At 33.5% G+C, this 15,688-nt stretch overlaps 2 protein-coding genes across 3 annotated transcripts; one reads left to right on the top strand and one right to left on the bottom strand.

Annotated features, from left to right (window-relative positions):
- Positions 1–7,710: 7,710 nt before the first annotated feature.
- Positions 7,711–11,110, bottom strand: LOC130740290 (uncharacterized). Its single transcript, XM_057592836.1, has 5 exons — positions 10,614–11,110; positions 10,450–10,527; positions 9,416–9,497; positions 8,640–8,782; positions 7,711–8,223 (listed from the first exon to the last, which is right to left on the bottom strand). The coding sequence occupies exons 1-5, from the start codon at positions 10,902–10,904 to the stop codon at positions 8,026–8,028; spliced, it is 792 nt and encodes a 263-aa protein (XP_057448819.1). The 5' UTR covers positions 10,905–11,110; the 3' UTR covers positions 7,711–8,025.
- Positions 11,111–12,429: 1,319 nt separating this feature from the next.
- Positions 12,430–14,402, top strand: LOC130735777 (NDR1/HIN1-like protein 12). 2 transcript variants are annotated; one of them, XR_009018560.1, is made up of 2 exons: positions 12,430–13,441; positions 14,258–14,402. XR_009018560.1 is itself a non-coding variant. In XM_057587675.1 (1 exon), the coding sequence occupies exon 1, from the start codon at positions 12,719–12,721 to the stop codon at positions 13,388–13,390; it is 672 nt and encodes a 223-aa protein (XP_057443658.1). In that variant the 5' UTR covers positions 12,431–12,718; the 3' UTR covers positions 13,391–13,702. The 2 variants fall into 2 exon arrangements, 1 of the variants encoding a protein (XP_057443658.1); XM_057587675.1 differs by lacking the exon at positions 14,258–14,402 and having other exon boundaries at positions 12,431–13,702.
- The last annotated feature ends 1,286 nt before the right edge of the window (positions 14,403–15,688 follow it).

Raw genomic sequence — 15,688 nt, 5'->3', positions numbered from 1 at the left:
ATATACGTAAAAATGACACTTATCACCTCTCCCTCGGTCACCAAATATGTCTGTCACCCCCCTATGTGTCGTCGCCCCATTGTTAGATACAACTACCGCGCGACGCCCCACTTCCACATGTTGCCACCACATCCACGACCTTCCGGTGAATTTGTTGGTATTCTGATATGATTTCTTTTTTATTAGCCATCTGATTTATAACTTTTATTTCGCTTAATAGATTTTGAATGTTGATTTGAAGTTTTAGTTTGTTATGTTGTGTTTGTTTGTGATAACGAAACCGAATGAAATATGTTATGTGTTGGTTTGCCAAAGTGGAATAGAGGAGATCATAGCTACCGTGGTATGTTGATTTATTTTTGAGTTTTAATGTACTTAACAGATTTTGAATGTTGATTCGTATGAGTTTCATTTTGTTAGATTGTGTCTTTATGTTATGAATTGGTTTGTCAAAATGGAGCGAATGATACAACCTTGTCGTTGGACAACAACACAATGAGTGATTGTAAAAATATACTCGCTATAAACAAAAAGAAACGACACACAATATATTGAAAGAGATAGATCTTCTTAATATGCAGTAATAGGAAAAAGTCTCATCAAAATAGTCTCAATTATATTTGGATAGGACACAAACCTTGAAAACTATATGCAGATCGCGTTTTTCCATAAACCGTTGAGAATTTAATTATTAGTTGTAATCTCACATTGGTTAAGAATGAATGAGATGAAGACTTTATAGAAGATGTGGCTCATAAACTAAATGTCTTAAGGTTTTGAGTAAATATATTGTATCGGTTTCTCTTGGTATTTTAATTTGTTTCCTTGGCCCACAGCTCCTCAGGTCTCCCCAATAAGTGATATTAAAGTGGATGGTTGGTGTACCATGGAGACGACTCTTTGTGTCGAAAGTCTTTTTAGCGGTAGGGCTAGGCAGTGTGTTTCGTTGGCACGAAGAAGCGAACAACGATGCAAGTGTGGATAGCTTCCGCTGAGGTGAAACATGGTAATATGGTGGTAACTTGCATTTGAGGAGGAGAATGTTGAAAATTCAAGTGTGAGTTTAAAATCTCATATTAATTAAAAATGTGTGAGGTGAAGACCGACTAAACTCAATTCCTTGAAATTTTAAGTAAAATTATAGTGTCAGTTCTCTTAGCCGTCTTCAATATTACACTCTTTGAACTCCCCATCTCCCCCACAAAATCCGTCTAAAGCGACTTTTCCTATTAAAATTGGAGTTGTGAGATTGGAGTAATGTTACTCACACACCTCTCTTTTGAGGTGTGTGAGGTGGAATGATGAGAGAGATAGGAAGAAAAGAAAAAGTAAGGGAGAGAAAGTATGAGATGTGATAGATGGTAAGAGGAGAGAGATAGAAACAAAAAGAGGTGGAAATGAAGTGTTTTAAAAATGAGGTGTGTATATATCATTACTCGTGAGATTGTATGCTTAGTTGGGTTTACATCTATAGCTACTTTTAATTTCCAATACCAAATCAATGAGGTGTACGGTGTACCAAATCTGTGGGTATCTGTGTTCAACTTGGCTTCATTTGCCTTAAAATATTTTCAAAGAGGTTGAACAAAACCAGGTCAAACCTTACTTTCTGATCATGCTAGATTTGCGTCTTGTAGATTAAAAAATGAAGCTAGCCACCGTTGTGATTCAATTTGTGTGCTGCTATGCTATGTATGCTAGTAGTATCCTAGGACATCATTAGTAGTGTTGTTGGGAAGTAAAAAACCTTTTTCCACTTTCTTTGGTTACCCAATCGCATGCCTGAAACACTGAACATGCAATTAGATTTCGTTGTTATATGTCCTTTATCTTTTTGCCTTATAGTGTTGTCACGCAATATTTATATACTCTGATGACTCAGACTTTTTTTTTTTGGTGACAAATGGAAAATGATGACTCAGACTTTATGCTTAGTACCAAGTGGTGTGTAATGTGAAACAAATGATTAATTTCTCCATGTATGTATGTGCGTGATGAAATACTCTTCACTCTATTTATCATTATAAAAAAAATGCTCTGTTTATGCAATTTCCTTTTTATAATTTTTTTTTTCAGGAAATTTCATTTTTATAAATTAAAGCAACTAGGTTCTGTAGGCCACCTGACCTCGTTAACGGCTAAACCTAGGTTTCCCCAAATAAACTTTACCAGAATGAATGCGTCAGAATTTATCAATAAAGTAAAAAAAAAAAAAGGCGTCAGATTCTTCCAAGAGTTTAATTCTAGATTTCTATTTTCTAGGTTAGAATGATGTTTCGGCGCATCAATGAAACATAATCAATTCCACTTATCACAAAAAATAGTTATTTTTGCTTTAATCATATTTAATTATAAGATTTTATAACATTGTCTGCCAAAATTAGTATTTTTCCAAAAATAAAAGTCATATATATCCAGGTTCAGATTTCAGAATAGTTGAGTCTTCAGCCGCCAGAGCTGGAAGTCCTACTATTGAGGGATTCCCTCTGGGTTGGGTAGTTTGTTTTGTTTTATTAATTTTCTGATGTATAAAAAAATATAAGTATAAGAGTTTAAAGGTTGTGCATTATCAGTACGTCTAATAATTGAATGTCACATATTCAAAAATAATTACATTTCTTTTTATTTTAATTAAATTAATTAAAAGCTTATTTTCGGATTTCATGTGACTTTTTTTCTCAGTTCACCCAACCCAGTAGACAAAAAAACAAGTTGGAATCAAAATGAATCGTCTAACCGATTTGTGTAGCTAACTTTTTCTTCATTTTTATTTAACTTTTTTTAAGTAGATGATATATAAGAGAAATAAAATGATTTTTTAATAAAATAAGTGTAACATGAGTCGGTTTTTTATTAATCAAACATATTTTTACACATTTTGTTGTGTTATATTGACATTTATTTTTTTACCCTCACAAAGTGGAGTCTCAAAATATTGGGTAAAAACTTCTTTTTCTTCTGTAAAAAAAAAAAAACACTGATAATCTCCAAATGTATTATATTTCTATTATTTATCAGTGGGTTGAATAATTTATAATTTTATTTTTTGCTTCATTTGATCATCTTAAAGTTGATACTCCAACATAGGTAAAGCATGTTGTGACAGTAAGTGTTTATAAAAAGGAGGAAAAGATTCTCCGCTAAATCATTTCTTTTCATAATTTTTTTATCTCCACATGATTCCTAGATGTAGCTAGTGGCCTGTTTTACTTTCTAACTGTCTGCTTGTTTTATCATTGTTATTTCCCATGTGTCAAAACTCAGGAATCATCATCAATTTCTTCATTTTCACTACTGATAATCGACAGTGACATCTTCACTCCACAATGCAAAACTTCCATTTCTATTTGATAGAATGCTAATGAAAACCAGACACGGGCACACAGCAAAGATTGAGAGAATCTAAAACGATATACAATTGTTCCCATATAGAGCTTGACAGCATGAAGAGCATAAAAATTCTCTCTTAAGAAAAATAATGAAATCATAACTTGTGATATGCTTTGACAATTTTCAACTTAGTGACATATCATTGCTACTAGTTAGTGGTTGATTACGGTCCACCGCAAAACACAGAAACAGACAAAGAAAAACAAGCAGGGACAAGTTTAATTAGGATGAGGTCAACTTTGGGTTCATTTAACCTGCAAAGAATCTACAATAGCAGATGAAAATGAGATTATTTAGATTTGAACAACTTTGTACAAAGAAATCTTTATGTATGTTTGATTAACCCGTCAACTTGTATTTTTAACAATTGAATAACAATTAACTTTTTACTTTTAATCAATACATAAATTAAATTTGAAGTATATTCTATTAGCAGATTAAGAGATGCTTGGTTTACATTTTTGAAGATTAAGATCTTATGTATTCAAACGGTGTTCCATTCCATATCCTATACCAATAGAGTTATGACATATTAATGAAAAAAGATATGGAAATGATAGTTAATTATAACCTTCCTTGAGCGATTTTTAAATAACACAACACAATTTTATTAGTGAAATAGAAAATGAGAGACTAAAGTAAATAGAGATTTTGATCCGATATGATTTTAGGTAGTTAGACATGTTTCCTAATTTTTCCATTTAAACAAGCGTTTAAAATCAAATCAGTTCTACTTGTAGCAATATTTTCTAATTAACTTGACATGTTAGGACTTAGGGGTGCTCATTGTTGCTGGTTGCTATATTACCCTTTTGCTGTGCTGCAAGATGTTTAACCTGCTTTACCACTGCTTGGGTAATTTCCTGCAGCCTTAACTTGTGTTAAATTTTCAAGTGATTTTATTTTGTCATATCCAACCAGACATATATTATTTTAAAAATATCACACTCAAGTCTCAAATATAAATTTACTTTTTTTTAACATCTATTCTTTTTCAATTATATAATAATCTAAACCAAGTGGACTTAAAGAAGTTTGCTCTGTTTTGAGGAATAATTATGCTTTGTGGAAAGATGAATATAATAAACAATTCAGCTAATTTCATCTGTTAAGAGGGTACAAACGGGGTGCTACTTTGTCTTGTTGTAATGATGAGTGATCTTATTCTTCACAACCATTGCTGCAGAAGTAAAAGGGGCATTAGTTTAGAGCATTGTACATGTAAACTGGTCAAATAAATAAATATTCTTTATGTTTTTCATCGTACTGAGTGGTTGATGAGATTGCATTTGTGGTCTAGGTATCTGATTAGTGATTTCTAGGTGCTCAACTTGACTTTATAGAAGAAAAAGAAAAGTTTGAAGGTGGGGGCAAGAATTTGGATTATGATGTAAAGATCTGAGCAAAGAAAATGGATTGTTTTATTGCAGTGGTGTAATTTGAAAATTAAATTGGCAATCTAGTGCAACTTCAAAAAATCTACCAAAATATCGTAGTCTATGTTATTTCTCTGATATCTATGACACTAATGAGTTGACTAGCTAGTGGCAACACACAACATCTGGTTGTGGATTACCTAGTATCAAGGCAATAACCCCAACCACATAGGCTTTCAGCTCAAGATTTGAATTTGCTAAAAGTAAGAAGCTATAATTAGCACTTAGCTACTAATTGGGATCCATGGGTGGAGCAGGTGACTTACAATCCGAATATCAGATACCATCAGCCAAATGTAGAATTCCTTTGTATTAGCAGAATACCTTTCCTGAAATATGCAATCCCCAAGCCAAGGAAAATACTTGAAAATGCCTAGGATTTTAAGTTTAAACATGTTATGAAGCTCACTCAAAACGTCGGTGATTTCTGCAGAATTTGGACTGGAAATCATAATTTCATTCATAAGTCTACAAATGATGAAACACAATTTCAGATGAACATAGAATAATTAGACTTGGATTGAATGAATCCAATGCTAAGTTTTTTTTAATAAGCAATGAGAATAATATTGAAATGAAGTACAAGGGGTACTTCAACCCAATACAAGTAGGAATCCAATGCTAAGTAATGAAGTACTGATTAATTTTGATATTAAATTACCACTTCACAAATTTATTGCTAGATGAATCAAGTACTAATAGGGAGAGGTAGTGGAATCTTAAGAAAACATACTGTAGTAATTAAATTGGAGTTAGTGAGAAATAAATGCGCAAAGGTAAATATAAACATTAAAGTGTGGAACAAGCTCTAGGACACTGAAGTCAAAAGAATAAGGATGCATTTGGGTAAATAAGTGAAAATTATAGGTAAGTATAAATTATAGGAAATCAATTAATTGAAATAAGCTGCAAATAAGTTATTGGTAAGTATAAATTATTATTCACAAGCTAATATTAACATCGTATGAAAATAAATTCAAAACCGTTTATGATTTATAAATAGACCATAAGATACTTCATTTGTTTCTTAATATATGTCACTTTAAGGTTGTGACACATGTATTAAAAAATAATATTTAGTATTATTTTTTTATTAAAATTATTATTATCTAACTTCTTTGTATATCTTTTATCTCTCTTATTAATTTTGTTTTATTAATTTTCCTACCACCATTAAGTTAAGGGTACAATTAAATAGGAATAAGCAAAAGATAAAAAAAAAATAGTAACCGTGATAGTTATATAGAATTGGAGAAGTATTTGCATAACTTCACCCAAATATTTGCAAAGTTCGCCCACACATGACTTATCTTGTAAAGAGTTCAACTCTCATTCAAAAATAAAGTATTAATTGAAGACTAAATTCATGAATTGAGCTTTGACCAAAAGAAAAAAGAAAAACAGGTATTAAGCATAGTAGTTTAAGAAGCGTCACAATTATTAAGTTCTAACCCAAGAATCTTAGCAAGTGGACTTCTAGTCGAACTCTAAGTGCCAATTTTCCAATGATGCAATTAAGCTGAAATTTAATTCTTTGGTGGCAATACAAGAAAACAGAATGGAGAAAGAAATGAAATAAGTAGTAATTTATTACTCATTCAGTCGAAGTTACTTACTCTGTTATAGACAACTTCATGACTGTTAGTAGGGGTGCACATGGCCGGGTCAACCCAATAAATCCATCCAACCCAATCCGATCCAATGGTAAAAATGCGGGTCGGATTGGGTTGGATGGATTTATTGGGTTGACCCGGCCATGTGCACCCCTACTAACTAAAAATGCGGGTTGGATTGGGCCAACGGGTCCACCGGATGAATTTTATTACGATCCAATCATCTTTGGATCGGATATCGGATTCCATAATAATCCATCAAACCCAACCCGAAATCCAATCATGTAATAATAATATATTATTTAATATATATTTTTAATAATTTTAATTTTTGCCTAACCTACTAATATGGTATGTAATTTATGGAGACTTGAATCCTATTATTTGAGTGATTTTTAGGAGACTTGGAGACTAATTTGTTTGAAATTACTTATCATATTTAAAAACTTGAAGTACTTGTTTAGTTGTGTGTTGTTGTATAGATGTGTGTAGATGGTAGTTATTAACTTATGATGTAATCACATCTTAGAGACTTGAAGTACTTGTTTTTTAATATTTTTCAATATTTCAGATTTATTTTATCTTAATATAGCGATCAAATTAATCCATCTAAACAAACCCGAAGATTATCGGATTGGGTTGGTTCGGATTCGTAGGTGAAAATTCACAAAATCCAACCCAACCCAACCCAAACAATTATGATCGGTTCGGGTCCTGATTAGCCTGAAAATCCATCCAACCCAACCCATGTGCAGCCTAACTGTTAGTTATTGACGGTTACAGTCACCATTAAGTCTTATTGACACGTATAGATAAGATTGGTGTAATGCATGCACCCATGTATATTCATGTAATAATAATACACAATAATCATTTTCGAGCCATCAAATTCAATAAAAGTTGCTGGGAAACTCAAAATGTGATTCTGTCATTCTGAAACTCCTACTATCAGTGAGTTCAGATTCACAATAAATCTCTCAAGATCACTTTTCCTTCCATTAAAGTTACTTCTAGTAGTTTCTCCCATAATCAGTTGATTCACGTCACCTCCTAACATGAAAATCTACTGGATTTCGAATGACATGCTAAGCCAACAGAGCTGATAGATTTGTCATGTCTATTCTTCTGTTTGAAACATAAGGGAAAATGCATTAAGCCATTAAGGTAAGGGGATAGTGTTGTACTTGAAATGGATTTTGGTAAATTTGTTTGCATGAGATCAGAGATTCTTGAGTACATCTTGAGCATACATTTGTGTATATGCCAACCAATTACTAATAAATCATTGCTTTAAAATATTAGATATTTATGTCATGCAAAGATTTAGAGTACAAAAAAATTAACATCGTTTAGCTAATGTACTTAACTCGTGTATAGAAGAGTTTATCATTCTATATGACAACCAAGGTTTACGGCTAGGACTCAAGAATGTGCATGAACTGGATTAGGTCCAAATCCAATTAACCTCATTCATGGCTTTGATTAAGTGCACTGTATATTCTTCCTAATATATACAGAATAAGAATACATATAAAGGATACCTACCCTTTTCTTATGCAGGTATATGTATCACTTTTAATCTAGCCTCACAGTTTAGACAGCAAAAAGAGGCCACCAGAAGAAAAAAGGATGGAAGCACAGAAGCATAGCAAATCCACTGGAGTGTTTATAGCAGCCTTCTTACTTCTGTCAAACAACCCAATCAGAAGCAGCATCACTATGACATGACCAATCTTGGTTTTCAGTTCATTCACAGAATTAATGTCCAGCCATTTCGGCCGTTCCTGAAAAGGGAAAAAAAAAAAGCAAAGAAGAACTGACATCAAAAGACAGTTTAGAAAGAAAACAAAGACTGAAAACATTCCTGAATCTTTTGGTTACCCGTCTATCTGTATTTTTCTTTTGTTCATAAATTAACTCTACATTCTGTGCATCTTTCCCTACATTTAGTTCAATTCAAGTTCTTATTTTCTTGTTTCTTTAAATGGTCTGAAGGTTGTGTTAAGCCTTCGGCAGCCAACGTAAAACATGTTGATATCTTTAATATGGCTAATGATCCATATAGCCGATCACATAGTGGGATAAGGCTTTGCTGTTGTTGAATGCAGAAATTATACAATGGCCAGTAGCAACATGTGGAACATAAATTCTTAGTGACTTAGATAACGTTGACCAAGAAATGGAATGTCCCGGAGCTAACCTTTAGAGTGAATAAGCCAAAGAGATTTGATCTGCCAGAAGGTTTTTTATCTGACAGAGAGCTTGCACTGTCAAGAGTACTGACAAAGAGCTCATAGAGACCCATTCCAAAGACCAGCATAACAGTTCCTAAAAGATAGACATCTAGATGAACAATGAAGTAGTTAGGTACAAAGAAGACAAGCGCAAAGAAAAGTAGAAAACATAATAAATCCTACGAGGAGAACGACAATACAAACACAAGAAGAAATAAAAGAATAAATGAAAATAGCTTAAAGAGGCAAAGAGCTCTTCAGGACCTCTGTAAATCCTGTAAATAACCTCTGATAAACCGTTATCAGAAACCCATAGTAATCCAAAAATACAACTTATACCATAGAAAAGGTCAATACATACATATGAACCGCACCCGGATAAGTTAAGGTCATTTATTCACATATGGATTGAACATATATACAAATTACTGTCCATGTAATGATACTGAAACTTCTAGTAACAAAAATGAATCCAAGTTCACAAAGTATTTAGGCTCTTCAATTATAAAATATCATGATTTGGCTCTCGAAGTTGAGTGATTTTCTGTTATAAAATGTGCTTAAGGCTAACTAAGATTATACCAAAATGCCCTTTTATGGAAACCAATTTAATTTCATTGATGACAAGGATTTCTGTTATTTATCAACAAAGACCTGGATTACATGAAGAATAGTGTTACATAGTTAAGACAATGGAGAAGAAGCAGCAAACTGCACAAACTTAAAGGAGTTTAACACTTACCCACAGCTTCTATCAGCATTTGGATTACTTTAGTGCGGTCTACAAGGTATTTCATAAATGACTCTGCAACAAATGTGCAGCCCTGCGTAATAAAAGATCAACAAAACATCATAATACATCAAAACCAAAGTCATCATCAGAGCATAATGATTGTAATGCCACTTAATCTTTTGAAACTGGTCCGATTAACTCAACCACTTTCAGCAATTAATTTAACTTTCTAAGCATAGTTATTTAAAATTTCAGATTTCAAATGTACACACGTGAGTTTATCCTTCCGGACTTTCTATGCGCCCTCCCCTACCACCCAATTCATTTTTCAACACACAACTTCATCTCCTCATATAGGTCTGAATGGTATAAGGGAAGCAAAATATACACACGAGGTGACTGTTTGTTTACAATTTTATAGCTGGAAGGCTATCTGAGGAAATCAAATATAATCCCATACAAGGATGCTGCAATCACCTCCTATAGACGCAAGACCTTAAGATGTATGCAGGGGGAAAAAGCATAAGGACTAAGCATTACCGTATTATTCCTTTGGAAAAAAACCATGCATTATCCATGGCATCTATCTTTAGTGAAGCCAGACTTCTTCAGGCCTGATATACAGTTATTCTCTTGGGGTGAAGTTGGACCAATGAACTAGGTGAGTAGCTAATCTCATCGTAATTCCATGTAAATGTTTCAGGCTAACATATACTTACAAATTGGTTGAGCCTTAAGACACATACTATAGTAGGATTATTGAGGATTTTCACGTTTCTAACGGAACTGGTCGCATTGGTTACATTACATTTTAGTGATCGAAGGAAAGCAACAAGAATCAAATAGAACCTAAACCTATAAATCCTAAAATGACACTTCAGAATCACAAAAAACAATATCTCTTCTCTGGATTTTATATCAGAACTTCATTTATAAGATTAGTCTAACTAGTAACTAATATTCCATTAAGGCAAAATATTTGGTAAAATTAATGATATACCAAATGATAAGGCAAAGTAAATAGCAAGGTTGAAAAACCATACCCTCATAAAACATAGAAAAGATCCAAACAAAGAGCCGAAAACTCCAAGAATAGCCATAAACCGAAATCTATAAATCACCTGTAAAAATCAGGCAAATAAGTAAGTACCCTTATCCAAAACCATTGAATGGCTAGCAAGATTCAGAACTAAAACCCAAGGCTTACCTTCTCAATGCCCTCCTCTACTCTGTCATGATACCCTGACTCCGTCTGAGTTACAACTGGATCAAAACCAGAATCAGAAGCAGCAAATTGCGTCGAAGGATTCGACGCAGGTGAAGAAACTGCAGGTCCTGAGCTGGTGCATGCGCAGTTTGGAAATCTAGGACCTTTGCGGCCAAACGCAGAGACCCTTTTGGAATTTGAGGTCAAGATGGAATTTTGACTGTGCCATGATGATGCTGGTGGTGATGTTGTTGTGAAGGGTAACCGTACCAATGTCTGCAAGAGTTTCATGGTTGATTATCGATAAAGAGAGACTGGTTTACCTAGTTTTTGAGTGAGGGTTTGGGAAACTACATTAGTGTGTGTTCATGTACCTGTCTTAAATCAAGAGCATCAACCACACAGAAACAGACATTTAACAGTGAAGCTGCTTGTGTTTGTGTTGCTGCCACTAGTTACAACAAGAGAGGTTTGTGTGTGAGTGAGTCAGAGGTAGACTCCAAGAAGAGAAGTTTATTCCTTCTTTTTGACATAAAATATCTTCTTGCTTTTAAAAAATAAAATAAAATTGGTGGTACGGAGAGAAAACAACTACTCTAGGAAAATCGTGCTCTGCTCAACAGAGGATGGAGAGTAGAACTTGTTTGGATTCCTCGTGAGATCAATGGCCCGACGGATTGGATTGCAAAGCGGAGCTATTAAGATCGTGTGTCGTCGTTCACTGTCTTGGATTCTCCTCCTAAGGAGCTGGAAGTTTTGCTGCTCCAAGACTCTATAGGAGTCTTTTAGCTTTTCTGTTTTCTTGTCATTTTCCGATGTATCAACAAAAAAAAAAACAACCACTGAGTTGCAGAGTCAGCTTCTCAATAGGAGCACGAGAATCTGCTTTGGAGGGTTGCTCATCAATTGAATTTTACTGGACACAGATAGTCCAAACACTCAATTTATGAGGAAATTAAAGTTAAACTTGAATTTACGATTAGTTGCGGCTAGACAAGTTTGCATATTCTTGCTTAATTGAACTAAACCCATAATTTTAATTTGGGCGACACGTGTATAGACTATAGTGTAATAATGTGTGTCAATGATTAGCAAACAATTTTTTTAAATAGTGTATTTAATTTAGCTCTTGTAAATCAATTTGAGGATGAGGCAAAAAGGTGTAATATGATCCTGGAAACTTGTTTGGGCTTGCAACAAATTTGGGCCAGACCATGAGTCCGAGAGATTGAGGCCCATTCCTTATTAATGAATTGGGCTGCCATCCAACTACGAAATCATTTTTTACCAAAGCTTTAAAGCCAGCAAATCTGCAAAGGAAATTAGTGGTAACTTGGTATATGCGATGAAGTTTGGCATTTTACTTTTTCGTACGATGATATTCACACAATAGTTTAAATTTATTGTCCTCACAGTATTTTGAATAAGTTAAGCAACATATACAAGGTGCATTCTTCACTTTCTTTGGTTTTTTCCCGACACAAGTTTAAGAAAAGTGTGACAAATATGAGCAGAAAAATCATATTACTTGCTTTTTGAGATGAAGCAGTAGCTAGCTAAGATGCCTGCTCGTAGGAGTCTAGGAGAGGCGTGTGTAATACAAAATTAAGAGTATGATCAGTTTATTTAAAAAAAAAAACTTCTAATTTACAAAATGCATGCTAGTGCATGATAGCCTTTTTGAAGGCTTAAACATAAAGGCACTAGTTCATGCATCAACCAACTTAATCATATAAAAACACAATTCATAAAAAACCCAAAATATTTAGTAATCATGATATTTTTTACAATTATTTAAATACATCTTAAATTTTCAATTGACTCTGTTGTCAACATGCACTGAACTTCTAAAGCCACCACAAAACAAAACATAAAAACATGCACAAGCTAGGAAAGGCTTTAAAGCTAGGAAAAGAAGATACCAAAACCTTCCCACCAATCAGAGATAAAGAACCAGTTTTTTTTCTGCAGCAGTTCCCTCCCTCACAAACCTTGCCAACCTCATCTCCTCCCTCTCAAGTTTCACCAAATCCAACATAAAATTCACACAACATACCCCACATGGGTTGAATTGATCTTCTTCATCCATCAAATCTGAAATCTCCATGCCTAATTCCCACAACCATGACCATGTCCATGAGGCAGAACATCATCATCAAATTAGGCCCAGAAGAAGATTAGTCACTCACCAACATGGTGGAAACTACACACACCCTTTAATCTGGATTATAGCAATTCTCTGCACCCTCATGGCCATATCAGTCATAATTTTAGGAATCTTAGTCTTTGTTGGTTACATAGTGATTCATCCCAGATTCCCTACAATCAGTATCCCCTATGCTCATCTTGATCTTCTCAGAAATGACTATGCTGGTTTGCTTCAAACCCAGCTCACAATTGTTGTGATGGCACAGAATGGGAATGCTAAAGCTCATGCTACATTCTCTGACCTGAGGTTCAATCTCAGCTACCAGGGTCAAGATGTTGCTACGCTGGTTGCTCATGATCCCTTTGATGTTCCCAAGAACAATTCAAAGTTCCTCACCTATGTTGTTCAGTCAAATTCAATTCCATTAAACCCTGATCAGATGGAGGAAGTGGATGAGTCTTGGAAGAGGAACATGATTGGTTTTGAATTGAAGGGGAATGGTAGAACAAGGTGGAGGGTAGGGGCTTTTGGTTCTATGAAATTCTCTTGTCACCTTGAGTGTCACCTGAAATTTCATCCTTTGAATGGGAGTTACATTCCCTCGCGATGCACCTCTCAATCGAAATGAAATTGATTCATTCTCTGTTTTGTTTGTGCAGAAATTTGGACATGCACTCTGGTAAATATCTGAATTTGCCTCTGTCCAAGTTCTTCATCATGTTCAACTTCCATTGATTAATTAATTCCTTCTTCTTCTTCTTTTTCTTTCAAGACATAGATTTTCACGGGTAATTAATAAAATTGAGTGTATCTTTTAGATTCTTTGCTTTTGCAGGAGATATTTCAATCCTGCTAGATACTCTGCATAAATGTATTCTGAAGACACTCTTTTTAGGAAGCTTATGGCTTTAATAATAGTGAATGATTAATAGATTATTCATCCAAGTTGTCAATTTAGTAATAATTCACCAAAGAAGACAATAATGTATCAATTAATTTGCCTGCTATATTCATTGTGTAAGGTATAAATGATTCATACGCTTTGACAATATAATGAGTTTGAAAAAGCTACTCTAAAATATTAGATCACATTACTTTATACCTTTGAGCTAGAAGATTAATCCATTTAAGTTTAGGGATATCAGCATTAATACGTAAACACGGCCATAGTGTCAGCGTCATTCAACACCTGCACTTCTGCCGCTTGTTGCGGTTTTTTATCGTCACAATTATTAAGTTTTTTCTCTATAAATTCTGCAATTTGTAGCTGTCAGATACTCACAACAAATATCTGATGATGTAAACCCTCTAGCGGTGTAGATACATCATGGTGGTAGGATATATATTTTGTTAATGATACTTTTTCTTCCATTCCACTATTGATTTTTGTTTATTAGAGCATTGTAGACATCTTCCAAATATACAAATTCAAAGAAAGTAAGTTTTATTAAGAAGAGTTTTAATATCTTACGGTTGTTAATCATGGGACATACAGTGGAAAATTTGTTGATTGAAAGGGAAAAGGAGATTTTCTTCAGAGCTAAGGTAGCCAAGAAATGGGGCAAAGCAAAACTTAACAAAGTCGATTAGCACTAGCAAAGGTAGAGATTGAAGCAGGTGGAAGGAGAGCTAGAAAAGCCAAGCATATCATATGTACCTTGTACAACATTAAATTAAAAGGGTATCAAAGATTGCACTTTCACTTGTTTTGATTCCTTTCTATAAATCATCGCCTTTTTCTATCAAGCCTTGTAGATGGAGACGTTTGGCACCCCTGCTTTTCTTGTTAGGTTTTCTGTTGCGCAAGGGCAACACATTATATACCTTTTACTTTAGGTCAAAATTATGTGCATAACACGTTAACAAAGTTCATTAACTAGGGTCACTTCATGGGACTATCTGATGTGAAGAGTTACAATTGGGAGCTACCAGAATGTCCAATTAGTATTGGACAAAAGCCAAAAAGAAGAAAAGTAGTAAAAATTAATTCATAACTATCTAGCTGTCTTATAGTCACGCTAAGCTCTAAGCCTCTAACTCTGAGCGGATCCTATGATCATACACCGATCCCGGCCCGTCCATTCACTATTTTATTTTTAGTAGAATCTGAATTTCAGAAGAATCAATACGAGACCACTAGATTCAATTTTACTAAAAATAAACTTATCTTAATTGCTGCAAGTGGAAGGACTAAATTGACACTGAAATAAAGAGATCCAAAACAAGGACACTCATGAGAGCTTCAACGAGGCACGTGTCTATGAATTTGTCTGAGGAATGACGTCGTCCACCTACTTTCATAAATACTAAATACTACTATTCAACTAACACTTTTAAATAAAATAAAATATATAACTTCAAATGAAATATTGAAAAATCAAATTATGCAAGAAAATTTGTGATTCTTTTATTGAAGTCGAAATGTGTGATTAAAGCAAGTAAACTGTTAGAAGTAAATTAAAAATATTTAAAATAGAATTATGTAATTAATTAAAAACTATAATTAAAAATTATGATAAAAAATAAAATTACATATGTTTTTCTTTAATCACTACTTTACTTTTGTTCCTTATCAACAGTCTTTTTTATAAAAAACTTCTATTTATTTATTCATTTAAATTTATCATTAACAAATTTTTTTCTTCTAAATAATACCCTTATGAGAATAATAAATGATGAGAAAAAACTATTTAAAATAATATAATTAAAAAATAAATAATGTAATTCGCTATTTAAAATATAATTTATACAATTGAAACTAGTGCATTAAATTGAATAATTAAATTGAACTAAATCGTCAATGACTAACTATAATTGACATGGAGTTGTTTAGATGTTTCGAGTTTGAGCTTTTATAAATGTAATATTGATGGATGATACATATAGTTTAAACCAAAAAAATTAAATTAAATTGATAAATTTCATT

The sequence above is a fragment of the Lotus japonicus genome, chromosome 2 (genome assembly GCF_012489685.1).
Source record: "Lotus japonicus ecotype B-129 chromosome 2, LjGifu_v1.2".
NCBI lineage: Eukaryota > Viridiplantae > Streptophyta > Magnoliopsida > Fabales > Fabaceae > Lotus > Lotus japonicus.
This window is presented reverse-complemented; position numbering and strand designations above follow the sequence as displayed.